Below are 15,325 nucleotides of genomic sequence, written 5' to 3'. Positions count from 1 at the left end.
AGTTCTCTCACAGTTTTTGGATATTTTGTTCATTTTTTTTTTTCCCGGTGTTTTTCTCTTTATTCTTTAGTTTGAGAAGTATCTCTTGTCATACCCTTAAGCTGGGAGATTCTTTCTTCAGCCATATCCAACAAGCTAATGAGCACTAACTTCTGTTAGTGTTTTTTATCTCTAGCATTTCTATTTTTTTTATGATGTCACTTCTGTTAACTTTTGAAGGTTTGCAGCACTTAAAGTATTTTTGCTTATAAGTATGAAAGTTAAAAATCGTTTTTTTCATAAAATATAAGATCAACCAATTTCACCATCAAATAAAAGTAAAAACGGGATTTCTTTTTAAACTTAGTCCAAAGTGGCATTTAGGACCTTAGTTGTAGGCTTTTGTGCTGACACCATGACAAACCAAAGTATAGGGTTGGGTCTGGTGTTCTTTTCGGTATCTGATGCTCATGGATTAAGTTCTAGAAATGGTACAATTATAAGGCAGGGATTCCTCGACAGGTTTGCTCCTTGGGTTGAGTGCTCCAGGTTAAGGCACATTTTGAGGGACCCATGTCAACTACCTATTAGTCATCAAGGTCAAAAAATTTATTGTCTCCCCCTTGGTATTCCGTTCCCTGGAAATCGACTTAGTACTGAAAGACACCTCCAGTTCCACCAAATCCTTTCACAAACTGGGATCCTTCTTGTGACTTATCCATGGCAGTTTCCAGTATAGCTCCAAATTTTTTATAATTGTTAGCAAACCATTTCAGCAGGGGTGTTTCTGAATCAGCTCATGTTCCTGTCTTGTCAGTGAAATGAGATTTATCCTTCTCTTGTTCTGCAGTTAGATTATTTTTTCCTCTACTGTGCCTTGGCAATGAAGAACACATCTCAGTATGTTCAGATTTTCATCAACTATTGGAATCTCTATAGATCCCATTTCCAAAGCCATTAGTGTATCTTCGGCTCCAAAACAGTACTTGTCTGTGTCCTAGCTGATTTCATCAAAGTATCATTGAGTTAATTTCTTCTTTTGAATGAATTTCATCTTAGAGAGGAAGCAGTAGGTAACTCAATAGCTTAGTTTTCAGTTTCACCACCACAGGATGTGTCAACTAAGTTTAAAACTTTTGATTGCAACCTCTGGTCAAACATATCAGATTGACTTAGTTCAGTTTTAAAGTCAGCTGATCCAGCTAAAATGAAACCAGTCTTACTTACTTTGCAGAAATAAACAGCTGCACAGAAGTCTCAGCTACTTTCTGAACATGGTTCTTTCACTTCCAAACCAGGCCTTACATGTATGACTTGCTCAGTACTTCACTCTGCACGTCTGGGTCCCTCTGCTGTGCCCAGTATGACCCAGGTCTTGGGCTTGCAGAGGTACTGCTGCTTCTGTCCTGGGCAAGCTACACCTATCTGCCTGCAGTGCCGGTTGATGTATGCAGCTCTTTGATCTGCTCCCAACTACACAGTATGATCCCAATTCCCAGCTTAATGCTGAATGCTTGAATTCTGTACCTAGTTTGGAGGGTGCTGAGAGTTTAGCTCCTAAAGTCCATGTCTAGACTGGCCCCTACTTACCATTTTCGTTTTCCTTTCTACTTTTCTTGTTTTGACTACAGATCTGAATATTTATTATTAATATTTTCTTTTATTGTAGTGGTAAGAGAGGTTTGTGTTTATGCTCAGTCTTCCGTCTTGACCCTATAAGTAGAAAAATAGCTTTAACTCCAACTACAAAAGAGCTTTTATTTATTTAATACGGTTGGTGGATAGTAGGCAGTCTTTGACTTGGTATGAAATCTAATAGTTTTAAAGATAAAATCAATTGAATTATGTCTCTAATACAGACTGTGATCAACCACTGTATGACTGCCCTATGTGTGGGCTCATCTGTACAAATTACCGCATTCTCCAAGAACATGTTGACTTGCATTTGGAAGAAAGTAACTTCGGACAAGGTACGTTTATATGTTTAAAAATAAGAATATTATGATTTAATTTCCACTTCCTAGGACACATGTCTAATTTTTACATCAATGACATAGAGAAAACAGAGCATATTGGTTAAAAATAAATCTGTTCCTTTAAAGAATTCTAATCTAGCTTCAACTTTGTTTTTAGAAGTTGTTTCACAGCAAAGTAATAAAGGATGAACTGTCGTGACCTACAGCTGAACGAGGGGTATACATCCAGGGTTTTGTCCCAGAGCTCTGTTATTTAGAAGACAATGAAATATTGGTCAATTTAAAACATCTGTTTGGTTTATAAGTCGAGGCTATTCTTTCAGCAGCAAGGAGTAACTGAATTTAGCATCTGGTCAGCAAAAATTGTTGATGAATAGGAAGCTGCCATATGGCACATATAATTTTAAAAAAGAATGTGAACTATGTGACTTAAAAGATTTTCAAGTGCATTTCCAGCTGCTTGCCCAGCGTCTTATATTACAACTTACTAGTTTTATAAGTGACTGTACAAAAGTTTTCCTCTGTCCCCTATCTTTTTAATAGTGGCATTGGTTAAGTAATCATTGTGGTGCCTTAGAAGTGGAAGGATCCTGTATGAGTTTCACAATCCCACTGAAACAAAATATAAAATAGACCCTAAGAGAAACCACTTGTGTTCTACTGGATTTCAGTTTCTTAAGGTACATAGGTATCACCTGTTAATGCAAGGGACTTTAATGTCTGGTATTAGTGATGCTAGTACCAGTCACTGATCTCTGTGGACAGCATTGCCCAATCACTCAGCCTAATCCCAAGATGAGAATTCCTGGAGCAAAGATGGAGTAGTCCTCTACTCTGGTGGTTCTCTACTAACTACTGTGGAAGAATAACCCTCTGAAGCTGAATGTCAGATAATTCTTACTTTGTTTTTGATAAGCTTCGTGTGGGTACATAAATTATTCTGTAAGCCTATGGTGGGTAATGAGAGAAAGATATGGTCTGAGTAAATCACTGTAGATAGGCTCAGAAGTATGTGAAAAATCAGTTGTGGATTGCATATCTGCAACAAAGGAAGTGGGGACCAAATGGGGAGATGCAATAGAGGCTGAGAGATTTGTAAGGAAAGAAAGAATGTTCAAATACATAATTAAACCATCAAATTGGGAGATTAAGAGACAAGATGCTGACCAGGAGCCACTGACTAATGGATCTGCAGGACGCTGGGTAGAGAGGAAACAGGCCAAGATGTTGCAAAGTTGCACTGTTTGTTTGGGGCCAGACTGTAATTAAGTTATGATCTAATACCTGTACTTTGCAGACATATAATCTTATGCTCTTTATTATTTCCTTCCCCCCCCTTGGATTTCTTTGAGAAACCAATCTGCCTTATTTGTGTTAATAAGGAACACCAATGAAGGCTGCTATTTAATTTCTCTAAGTTCTGGTTTCCTCAGTAGATGATAATACCTAACTTACTAAGGTTGTTATGGAGGATCAAACGACATAATTAGTGAAAAGTGCTTGTCACAGCCTAAACACTCAGTGAATATTAGTGATTTAGGTGGAGGTTACACCCTTACAGAAGCAGTTCGAGTTCTGCTAGATTCGTACTCAGTGTTTCCATGACATCATAGTCATGAATAAATGACAAAATAATAGCATTTGCTCCATTTAGAAAATATGTATTAACATGAAATAAGTAAGCTTTTGTTTTAATAGTTATTTTGTTCTAAAGATTAAAAATATCTAACAGGCATGGATAGAATCCAGTGTTCTAGAGATCTAGAATTGGCTCACCAGCTTCAACAAGAAGAAGACAGAAAGAGAAGATCTGAAGAATCAAGACAAGAAATGGAAGAATTTCAGAAGCTGCGGGTACAAAGATGAATAACAATTATAGTATTTTGGTTTAGTAGCATTCTTATTTTTCATTGGTGTTGTCAAGACTTCAGCCTATTTTTGTCCTTGTTATTATAGAAAATTTTTTTTACATATATATTTTATAGTTCATAAGAGCCACCATTTATAAGTACTTATTCCAGTCATGTCCTGGGGTAAGCACTTCCTATATAGCATCCTCAAAATCTTCACAACTCCATGAAGAAGCTATTTTAGACTTTTATTTTTTTACAGATGAAGAAATGGAGACAAAGAATGCATAAGTAGCTTACTTACTCAGAATCAGGCAGTGTTATATGGTAAAGCCTAGATTCAAACCTGTGTTATGTTGATGGGGCAAATTAGGAAACCGAGACTCAGAATTTGTGTTTGTATAGATACTGAAAAGAGAAACTTAGAATTATTGTCTCCTGTCTGAGTCTTAAATTCTTTTAATGATTGCAATTCATGCATTTAGAAAGAAACATTTTTAATGGAAAATGCTTTTTGATGATATTTGAGACTTCATTTATGTTAAGTAGGTGATGGTATCTGTTGAACTAAATTGGCAGTATCTATTATATTTTTAATGCCTTTATATATTTTTGTGTGTGTGAGGAAGATTGGCCCTGAGCTAACATCTATTGCCAATCTTCCTCTTTTTGCTTGAGGAAGATTGTCCTTGAGCTAACATCTATGCCAATCTTCCTCTATTTTTATATGTAAGATGCCACCACAACATGGCTGGATGAGTCGTGTGTAGGTCTGCCCTGCGATCTGAACCTGTGAACCCTGGACCACTGAAGCGGAGTACATGAACTTAACCACTACGCCACCAGGCTGGCCCCAATGCATTTATATTTTTAATGGATTTTTCTACTTTTTCAGTCCTAATTTGCTGTGGACTATGATGTCATCTGTGCTGATAATGCTCATAGAGTTTTCAAATGTTCTTTTTCCATGTATTAATAGGATAATATGTGAATAAAAAGAGTTTATAATTGAATAGGTTTGAAAGTGTTCATACATGTGGCTGTGTGTGAGAATATCTAATTCTCTCTTTGGAATATCTAATTCAGGCTATTTTTGCAAAATATTTTCCCACCAGTATTCAGAGGAGAAAAGAAAGTTGGCTTTTCTTAAATCTTTTTTGCCTTATGTAATTTTGAACATTATCAATACAAAAAGTTTTCAGTATTTAAGGGAGTTTGTTGTATAACTTTGGAAGTTAGTTGTTTAGATCTCAGAAACTTTTTCCATAAAGTCTGTTTTATACATATTATTTGAGATTCTTTGTCCAGTGTGCAAAACCATAGTTCGTTTACTGTGTAGAGTGGTCGCCCAAATGAATTATGAATTAAGTAGGCCTTTATAGGCTAACCCAGGAACCAAGTAACAAGTACTGACAAGTTTTCTTGAAAAAATCAGCAGTATGTTCAGAGTTCATCTGCTTAAGTACGTTTAGTAGGAGGACAGGATTCTCTACTTTCCCTTCGACAAGGAAAGCAAGTCTTTTGGTGGTGGTTTATAGAAAAGGCTATTATTAACTCAAAGTTTTTTTGCATGTGATTTATTTTTCATGAAAGTCTTTAAGTTGACTTGTATAAAAGTCTGTAATTCATGTTTCAAAATACATTTCCAAATAAATAAAATTGTGGTTAAGTTTCCATCATTGAGGTAAAGGGACATAAAAATTGTCATTTTTTTTATGTTCAATAGAGACAGTATGGTTTAGATAATTCTGGAGGGTACAAACAACAGCAACTACGAAATATGGAGATAGAAGTAAATAGAGGAAGAATGCATCCATCTGAATTTCATAGAAGAAAAGCTGATATGATGGAATCACTAGCTATTGGTATTGATGATGGAAAGACAAAAACTTCTGGTGAGTACATCAGAATCATGTTTTTGATGTCCATACATCACTGAAGTCGTAATCAGAATTATTTGAATTTTGCTTAATTTTCATGATCCACGGTTTATGTAGTTTTAGGTGAGACTGTATGTTCTAATAATTTTGAAAAATGTGTTTTTTTGAAACTTCTAAATCTCAATTTTTACAGTAAACAATTCACTTAAAAATTCACTTTTATATTGTGTTAATTTCCTTGAGATTTTAAAATGAACCTTTTAGAAAAGATGGGCACCCGAGCTAACATCTGTTGCCAACCTTCCTTTTTCTTCTTCTTCTCCCTAAAGCTCCCCAGTATATAGTTATATATTCTAGTTGTAGGTCCTTCTGGTTGTGCTATGTGGGATGCCACCTCAGCATGGCTTGATGAATGATACCATGTCTGTGCCCAGAATCTGAACTGGCAAAACCCTGGGCCACCAAAGTGAAATGAGCAAACTTAACCACTTGGCCATAGGGCTGGCCCCCTAGAAAAGTTTTTGTTGAGGGCTTATCATGTTCTAGACCAATGCTGTCAAACAGAAATATAAGTGATCCACATATATCATTTTAAATTTCTGATAGTCACATTAGCAAAAGTAAAACAGACCAGATGAAATTACTTTTAATATTTTAAACTCCGTGTGTCCATAACATTATTATTTCAACATGTAATCAATATTAAAACTAAATAATAAGTAAATAATGAGATATTTTGCAATCTGTACATTCTTCAAAATCCAGTGTGTATTTTATATTTTACAGAACATCTCAATTGGGCGAGCCACATTTCAAGTGCTTAATAGCCACGTGTAGATAGTGGCTACCATATTGTTCGGTATAGTTTTAGACACTAACACTTTTATACATAGTGTATCATTTAATTCTCAAAACAAACATTCTCTTGTGTACGGTTACATTTTTTCTGGATAAGGTAATTGTGACTTAGAGATGTTTAATTACTTTCCCAAGGTAAGGTTACATAGCTAGTTATTGGCCTAGCTAGTACTCACAATCAATCAGATGTGCCTTGCTCCAAAGAATGCGTTTTTTCCTGTTTGTATATTTTTAAAAAATATATCTGTTCGTGTAGTAAAAAAAAATTGTATGGAAACACCTTTGTTCTTACCCCCCAGCTTTTATGAATCTTAATGTTTTAAAGCTGTAAAACCTTTTATATGTATTTTAAATGGTTTTTTTTTTTAAAGATTTTATTTTTTTTTTTTCCTTTTTCTCCCCAAAGCCCCCAAGTACAAAGTTGTATATTTCTCGTTGTGGGTTCTTCTAGTTGTGGCATGTGGGACGCTGCCTCAGCGTGGTTTGATGAGCAGTGCCATGTCCGTGCCCAGGATTCGAACCAACAAAACCCTGGGCCGCCTGCAGCGGAGCACGCGAACTTAACCACTCGGCCACGGGGCCAGCCCCTTTTTATATGTATTTTAAACCACGTGTATACCCCTTTCTGATTCTATTTCCTCCTCTTCACAAAGGGAACCATTATCCTGAATTTGGTATTTATCAGTCTTATATATGTTTTAATACTTTTGCCAAAAGTAATATATAATATTCTTTGTGTTTAAACTACATGTAAATTGGTATATACTATATATTCTCTAATTTGATTTGCTCAAATATGTTGATTCTTATAGCTGTAGTTCATTCATGTTGATTGCTGTATGTTGTTCCTTGTATGAATTGTGTACGTTATTTATCTGTTTTCATGTTTACAGACATTTAGGTTGTTTCTAGTTTTTTACTTTCACAAATTATGAACAGATCTCCTTCAAGAGTTTCTCTACTATTACATTCAGAACTGGAAATACTAGGTTAAAGAGCATTTGCCTCTTTAACTTTGTTAAGGTTTTTGCGGAATTGTTTTCCAAAATGGCCGTCATCTACATTTGCATCACTGTATTCTCACTCACACTTTGTGTGGTGACACTTTTTAATTTTTGCCATTTATTAGGGCATGATATAATATATATCTTAATTTACATTTCCCTGGCTACTCCTGAGTTAGTTTCTTGGAATCTATTCCCTTTCTTCATTCTCTGTTGGATATTTGTCTTTTTCTTATTGATTTGGGAGTCCTTTAAGTATTCAGGATACTAATTTTTTGTTGATTATATGAGATGCAAATATAGTTTCTTCAAGTCTATAATTTACTTTTAAATTTTGTATATGATATCTTTAATTAGAGTTTTAAGTTTGAATATAATCAAATTTCTTAATCTTTCCCTTTATTTGTAGCCTGTCTTGTTTAAGAAACTCCCCCATCTTTGAGATGATTAACATATTCCTTTATATTTTCTTTCAATGTTTATGTTTGCTTTTCGTTTTTTGACTTTTAATCCACTTGGAATTTATTTGTGCACGTGTGTGTGAGAAAGAAAGGGAGAGAAAGATAAAGAAGGCATGGATCTATTTTTCCCCCTTAATTATAACAATGCTTCTTGTTAAGTTCTTATTGCTTATTTATCTCAGTACCATTTAGTGAATCTATGCTTTTCTCATTTATTTGTAATACCATATGTTATATATTTTTATATATCCGTGGGTCTGTTTCTGAAGGCTGCCTTTATAATTCTTTTATGGTCTCCACATAAAAAGGTTTCTATGTTGGGTAGGACATGTCAGCAGATGTGTACTATAATTTATTCAGTATACAGGAAGAAAGTAGAATGTCTATTTTTTTTAATTTATGTCATCCTTTAATTTCTATTTGTGCATATATTTTAGAGTTACTATAGAATACAGTAGTGTATATATAATTTAAAATAAATGTATCTTAAAGAACTCTACCCTATAATATACTATGTCTTTTTTATGAGCTGCCTTGAAATTTAGAAGTGTTGGTTTGGTGGCAAAGACTTTTATTTTTGATAATTATGCAACTGTTAATTGAAGCAGCTGTTATTTAAAGAGTCACTTGTTATAATTTTAACAATAAAATTTAATTTAGCAAAAGATAAATTCATCTTGTAAAATATCTAAAGAGATTTAGATCTAAGGAATAAAAAACTTTATTATCAGTAATATATTGTATGTCAGTTACACCTCAGTTGAGGAAAAACCTGTAAACTTTATTATGAGGAACTTTCCCATTGAAGCAATTATATGATGTGGTTGCTAGGATAGTGTTACCTAGACAGTGCGGCACCCTTGTCTTAGTAATAAGTATGCCAAAGTATACTAGAATGTACATTACTTTCTTTTCTATTTTCTTGGAGGTTTCCCCCCTCATTCTTAAGAGTCTCTCTCAGATCTTGACATCGTCATGAAAATCTGTGATACTGAAGCCCACAGTTATTTTCTCTGAATTCCTAGAGTACCCATTCCATACTACAACATTTGGTACTCAGTCCTGTAAATTTAATTTTAATTGTTCTTTTTCTTTATTATAAGTCTTATCTTTGTAAGTTCCTTGGAAATAGTTACAAAGATCTATATTTCTGTCTATAATGGTGCTAGGCACAGCTCTAACTCTTGGTTTGTTTAATTGTTTTGGTTTATTGACTCTACCTTGTTAAAGACAAAAACCCATTTTCCTATAGTATACCCGTCATTCAAGTGAAAAGCATTCAGTGATTGTCTTTTTGGTGCCACATGCTGTATGAGAAAGTATGTGCTATCCAAATAAGACATCTCTGCCTAAAAGCTTCACAGTCTGTAGAGTAAGTAAAGTATACACAAAGAACTGTAGTATTCGCCCATGAAGAATATGGCTAGTGCCTGGGAAGCACAACACATAAATGTAGTGAGTGTTCAGAGAAAGAGGACCTTTTTGTTTAGGGTTCTGGAATCAGGAAAAAGGTCTATGAAGACAGTAGCATTTGATCCTTGGAGTATCTGTAGGATGTGGAAACATAAGGAGAGTGTACTAGAAGGAGGAAAGGGACAGAGTCAGATGTACCCTGTCCTAACACCTTGTTTATCCATTTTATAGCATTTATTATAGTCTGGATCCCATAGATTTCAAGGAATATTGTCATATTCATCTTTTGTATCCTTAGTGTTAGCATAGCTGTAGGTATATAAAAAGTGCTTAGCAAATGAAATGAAAACTCCATGGGCAAATTAATGTGTCCAGTTAGGCCACAGCCAAAATTAAGGCAAGAAGAGTGGTTTGAAATACAGGTGAGTTAGAGGATATCTTGCTGTGGGCTTCATATGCCATAGATTAAAACTATTCCATAGGTAATAGAAAGCTATTGAGGTTTTTTAATTGGGAGCAGATTAGGACCGAGCTTCAGAAGACAGTGATGTCCAGCAGTATGTATAATAAGATGGAGAGACAAGAGGAACTTTTATCCAACAGTACTTTTATGTGCTGGGCCCTGCAGATGCAGAGATGCAAGATGCAAACAATTTCAATTCAGTGTAGTAAGTAATATGCTAGTGTTGGGAAACTTGCATGGTAGTAACAAGAGGCCATAAATTAATGTTATACCAGTAAAAAGATAAAGAAGGATTCAGATGTGGCGCTCGAGGGAGAGAGTGATATTGAGAAATATATGAAACATCCATAGAAAGATGATAACTAATCCTAAATCTTCTCTCTCTCTTTTCTGCTTTAGGAATTATTGAAGCACTTTGTAGGTACTATCAGAATGCTGCCACAGATGTGAAGCGTGTGTGGTTTTCTGCAGTGGTGGATCACTTTCATTCATCTTTTGGTGACAAAGGTTGGGGATGTGGTTACAGAAATTTCCAAATGCTACTTTCATCATTATTACAAAATGATGTTTATGATGATTGCTTGAAAGGTATGTGAAATATAATACTCAGAACTTATCATCTGATAAAGTGCATATGATATGGAATGAATTAATATATAGTAGGCACAATTAATAGCTTTAATGAAGAAGTATTTTAGTAGATATTTACATTAAAAATCTGAATTCTGGTTGAAGGAACAGAAAATGATACGATAGAAGATGTCAGGAATAACCGTCTTAAAAACTGTGTTGTAGGATCCTCCAGAGTATATGGCATACTGCTAAATGATACCATTTAGTACTTTAGTAACTGTCCTGTGACATATTTGCTTGTATAATTTTAGGTATGTCAGTTCCTTGCATTCCAAAAATTCAGTCTATGATTGAAGATGCGTGGAAGGAAGGTTTTGATCCTCAGGGTGCCTCTCAACTTAATAACAGGTTACAGGGAACAAAGGCCTGGATCGGAGCATGTGAAGTATATACACTTCTGACCTCCCTAAGGGTAAAGTACGTACCTAAAAACTCAAGTTCATGTTATTGTCATATCTGGAAGGTTTTGTTGTTTTTGTCAGAGACAGTTAAAAACTAAGATTTAAGTAGCACTGAAAGGATTATAATGAAAACCGGCAATTCATCCCCTATCTCATGCCCCTCTCTATTTTAAAGTCCTGTTTCTCAGACACAGCTGTCACTTCCATTGCTTTTAAATAATCTGCTTTGATAGCTTTTTCTTGGTTTATTAGTTTGAGACATCGTCTATTGCATTACCCTTATACCTCCTACCTGTTCACCCTCAATTCTTCTAATACAATTAAATCTCAGGTTTTATTAAGTTAAAGTCAGAGTTTACATCATGACTGTGTAAATGTTATTTATTGCTGATTTTATTTCCTCTCCTGAAAAGCTTTTTAGAATTTCCCTCGAGTTAAGAATTACCTTTCCTTTTCCTGTTTACTGTTTGACTGCATCATGGTCTCAAGTCTTTTTCAGATACTCCCTTGCCATGTAATCTGAGATATTCCATATCCCTGGACACCTCCTTCTTGAAGCCATCTGCCCTTTTTGCTCCAGTCTGGATTATTTCTAGGTCTCCTCCACAGCTGTAATCACATAGCATTTCTTCACTGTTTTTTTGAATTGGAGCCTGGAGTTTTCCTGCATTCTATGTTTTTACTCTTTTTTTGGATTACTCTATTTTGCTTCAAAAAACTTCTTTCATTAGCTTCCTAAGAAAGGATGCCTAGTCCTTACTACTTAAATGATAGTTTAGGAGGCTATCTTATTCTAAATTCAAAATCATTTTCAGATCAAATTAAGTTTTTACTCTGTTGACTTGTAGCAATTAGTATTACTTCTGAGAAGGTTAAGATGCCATATGATTTTCATTCCTTTATGTGTAACTTGTTTATTTTCTCTGGAAGTTTTTTGTATCTTTTCTTAGCCCTGATATTATGAGGTTTCACTGTGGGATGTCGGGCTTTGATTCACTGTGTTTGGCATTTGTTTTTCCTTTCAAATTTGAAATTGTGAGTTGTCAGGTCTTGGTATAGTAGTTAAGAGCTTGGACTTTGGAGTCAGACTGCCTGCAGTTGGTCCTAGCTTTTCTGCTAGCTCTGCAACTTACCTTGTCTATGTCCTAGTTCCACCGTTGGTAACAGAACCTGTAGGTAGTAACTGCTTCAGAGAGTTATAGTGATAATTAAATGAGATAATAAAGTGCTTAGAACCATGACTGGCATGTAGTAAGAGCCCAGAGGTAAAACTGTTGTTGTCTGGTAGTCATGATCCCTCCATTTTCTTTATTTTTTCTTTCTGGAACTCCTGTTACTTGGCCATTGGACTTCTTTGACTTTATAAGTTTATTGGTCCTGTCTCATTTTTTATCTTTGCTTTTTGTTTGCCTGCCTAGATTTACTCAACTTTATCTCCCAACTACTCTATTGAAATTTTTATTTTAGCAGTTGTGTTTTTAATTTTAAGGTGTAATTTCATAACATCACAGTCTTTTATGGTTGCAAAGTTTTTTTCCAACGTTTTGTTTCTTTCTATTCTTGTGTTTTTCCGTTTCCTCCATGTTAATTTGTTCTCACGTCTATTTATTTTAGTCTTTTCCATTTTGAAGGCTTTCTTCTAAATTCTGTGCATCCTTAGTTGTCTTTTCCTAGAGTGAGGAATGAGCTACCAAAAAGCAGATCGGAGGTCCTGTAGGATTGGACCTCATGGAGCTTACGGGTTAGCACACTTCATTTAAGGAGTCTTAGGTGGAAGCTGGCTATTTGACTGGGGACTCTGAAATATCAGTATAGAGAGAGCTTTTCTCAGAGGCCATTCAGAGGAGTTCTCCACTCACCTGCCTACAGCTCCTGCATTGGTGGAGGGGGCATTGAAGGAGTGGTTTGCCTTCTTTATGCAAACTTTCCATTAATCTCATATTTTTAGCTCTACTGCTACTCCTGCCAGTACCTTGTACCTCTAAGCTTCCAACCTCTCTTGGGGTGCAAGACAGTTGTCTCCGTTTCTTTGCATTCGCTTTTGTTTCCTCTCTCTTGCTTTCCATTTTCAAAAAATGTGTGGCCATTTCTTGTCTGCCCTCGTTCTCTTTGTCCTTGGGTGTTTAAATCATTTTCATCTTTAGTATTTTACATCATTTCTACCATATTAATTGATTAGATTCAGAGGTAAAATGCTTCTTAAATTTTAAGTTGAAAAACTAAGGTGTATATAGTAAATTTCTTGATTATTTAAATTGAAAGGACTGTTTTAATGCCCTCTAAATTTCTTTCTTCTTTTTGCAATCTGTTCACACCTTTAGATTATATGTACTATATCATGTTCTGAGCTTTTAAATAATTTTTAATTAAGGAAAATTTTCATCTAAAATACCTGATATATCCAGTTTTTTTCGTGATACTTGAAATTTAGTCTTTTAGTAAACCTTTTTTATTATTATACCCTGAATGTGTTTACTAGTTAAGTATCTTCCTTTCACTCTCTATGAATTATTCTCTGTAGGGTGCTATTCAGATTCTAAATCTAAACATGCAGTCAACTGCTAACCAAAAAACACTGTTCCTGCTTTTTAACAATTTATCCAGAAGTTCATTTCAACACTTAAAACTCATTAATAAGTTGAAAGTTATCAACATTAAACTTGCTGAGGCTAAAGATAGCAACCATTACAATTTGGGTGTATTTGGAGATTTTATTGCCAAGAGAGACAAAGACAGGATATCTGTGGTATATTTTAAAGTGAAAATAAAGTTTTTAATTGCTTTGCTTATACTTGACCTTTTAAAAATAGTTGTTCAGAAGTGTAAAGAATGCTTCTGATTAAAAGAATTTTGTTTATTCAACATTGACTTCCTCTTGAGGAAAGAGTACCACCATGGTCTGGTGCCAAATAGGGGATAGGTATATGTGTCGATAGAGGTACATACAGGTTTTTCTATGATCGTTACAGGCATTCTTTTCTTGTCTGTTAGTGGAATTTGAGACAGCTGACAGGGAAAATGTGCAGGATATTTTTGATAGACTTGAATGGCTGTTGAGGAATTAAAAATAGAAGCTGGCTTCTAATTGGTCATCAGGTTTAGACAACTTAGAATAAAGGTGTGTCTCAGTTTATATGTAGATGACTTTTAAAAATCAAGTATGGTCTTCATTTACTATTGATGGAGATACTATTTTTATTTATTTCTTTATTTATTTTGTGAGGAAGATTTGCCCTGAGCTAACATCTGTTGCCAATCTTCTTTTTGCTTGGGGAAGATTGTGACTGAGCTAACATCTGTGCCAACCTTCCTCTATTTTATGTGGGATGACCCCACAGCATGGCTTGATGAGCAGTGCTAGGTCTATGCCAGGATCCAAGCCTGTGAACCCCAGGCCACTGAAGCAGAGTACACGAACTAAACCACTGTGCCACTGGGCCAGCCCCTTATGCAGATTTTATATGTCAGAAAATGTAAGTTTGAGATCAGTCATCAGCCATATTGTGAAGTTATTTAAATAATTATTTCCTCATAAAATGTCAATTTTCCAGATAAATAATAAAATTATTTTGTTTTCTTTCTTCTTAGGAAAATAATGATGAGATGAAGCGAGTTCTAAACTTAGAATTTTTTGTATTTGATAACTTCATTGATGAAAGTATTTTTAAAAATATTCTCTCATCTATTTTGTCAATTTTTTATAGGTGCCACATTGTTGATTTTCATAAGGCAACTGGTCCTTTGGGTACACACCCTCGCTTATTTGAATGGATATTGAACTATTATTCTTCAGAGAGGGAAGGGGGTCCAAAAGTCGTGTGTACATCTAAGCCTCCTATCTATCTTCAGCATCAAGGTTAGTGTGACTCATAGATGCTCGGTGTAACTTCGAAGACAGCTAATTGGCTTTAGCTTTAGGACAGGTTAAGGTTCTGATAATGGGGAGCTGGGAAGTATTGTGACATTAGTTTGTCTGATGTTCAAACCTATATTGTCATTATAGCACGTTCTTGGGTAATGAAGGATGATAATCCCTGGCATCTTCAAGGCTGCCTGAGCCACTCTTCCTTTATTATTCATCCCTTACTTTTTTCAGGTCTTTACCCATATGTCACTTCAGCGAGGCCTTCCCTGACCACTTTATTTAAAATCTCATCTCATTATCCCACCCTCCACCACTGGCATTTTCTATCCCTCTTCCCTGCTTTATTTTTCTTTATCTAACATAATGTATACTTCGCTTACTTACCAGCAAGTATTTCTTCCCATTCAAATATAAGCTCTGTGAAGGCAGGAATGTTTGTTTATTTTGCTTCTGTATCACTAACAGCCTGTAATAGTGCCTGGCACATGGATATTTGATAAATTTTGTTGAATGGGTGATTTGGATTGACAGGAATAAGGGCA

At 35.1% G+C, this 15,325-nt stretch overlaps 1 protein-coding gene and 1 pseudogene across 1 annotated transcript in view; one reads left to right on the top strand and one right to left on the bottom strand.

Annotated features, from left to right (window-relative positions):
- The window catches only part of ZUP1 (zinc finger containing ubiquitin peptidase 1), a 28,333-nt gene that overhangs the window by 8,922 nt on the left and 4,086 nt on the right, over positions 1–15,325 (top strand). The window contains exons 3-8 of the mRNA XM_014866133.3: positions 1,839–1,949; positions 3,688–3,809; positions 5,532–5,700; positions 10,284–10,472; positions 10,769–10,934; positions 14,623–14,774. Of these exons, the coding sequence (XP_014721619.1) occupies positions 1,839–1,949; positions 3,688–3,809; positions 5,532–5,700; positions 10,284–10,472; positions 10,769–10,934; positions 14,623–14,774 (909 nt within the window). The remainder of the gene's footprint in view (positions 1–1,838; positions 1,950–3,687; positions 3,810–5,531; positions 5,701–10,283; positions 10,473–10,768; positions 10,935–14,622; positions 14,775–15,325) is intronic.
- On the bottom strand, positions 456–1,256 carry LOC106847064 (eukaryotic peptide chain release factor subunit 1 pseudogene; annotated as a pseudogene).

This window comes from Equus asinus, chromosome 24 (assembly GCF_041296235.1).
Source record: "Equus asinus isolate D_3611 breed Donkey chromosome 24, EquAss-T2T_v2, whole genome shotgun sequence".
Classification (NCBI taxonomy): Eukaryota; Metazoa; Chordata; class Mammalia; order Perissodactyla; family Equidae; genus Equus; species Equus asinus.
Note: the sequence above shows the minus strand (reverse complement) of the source record. Positions and strands in the feature narration are given on the sequence as shown.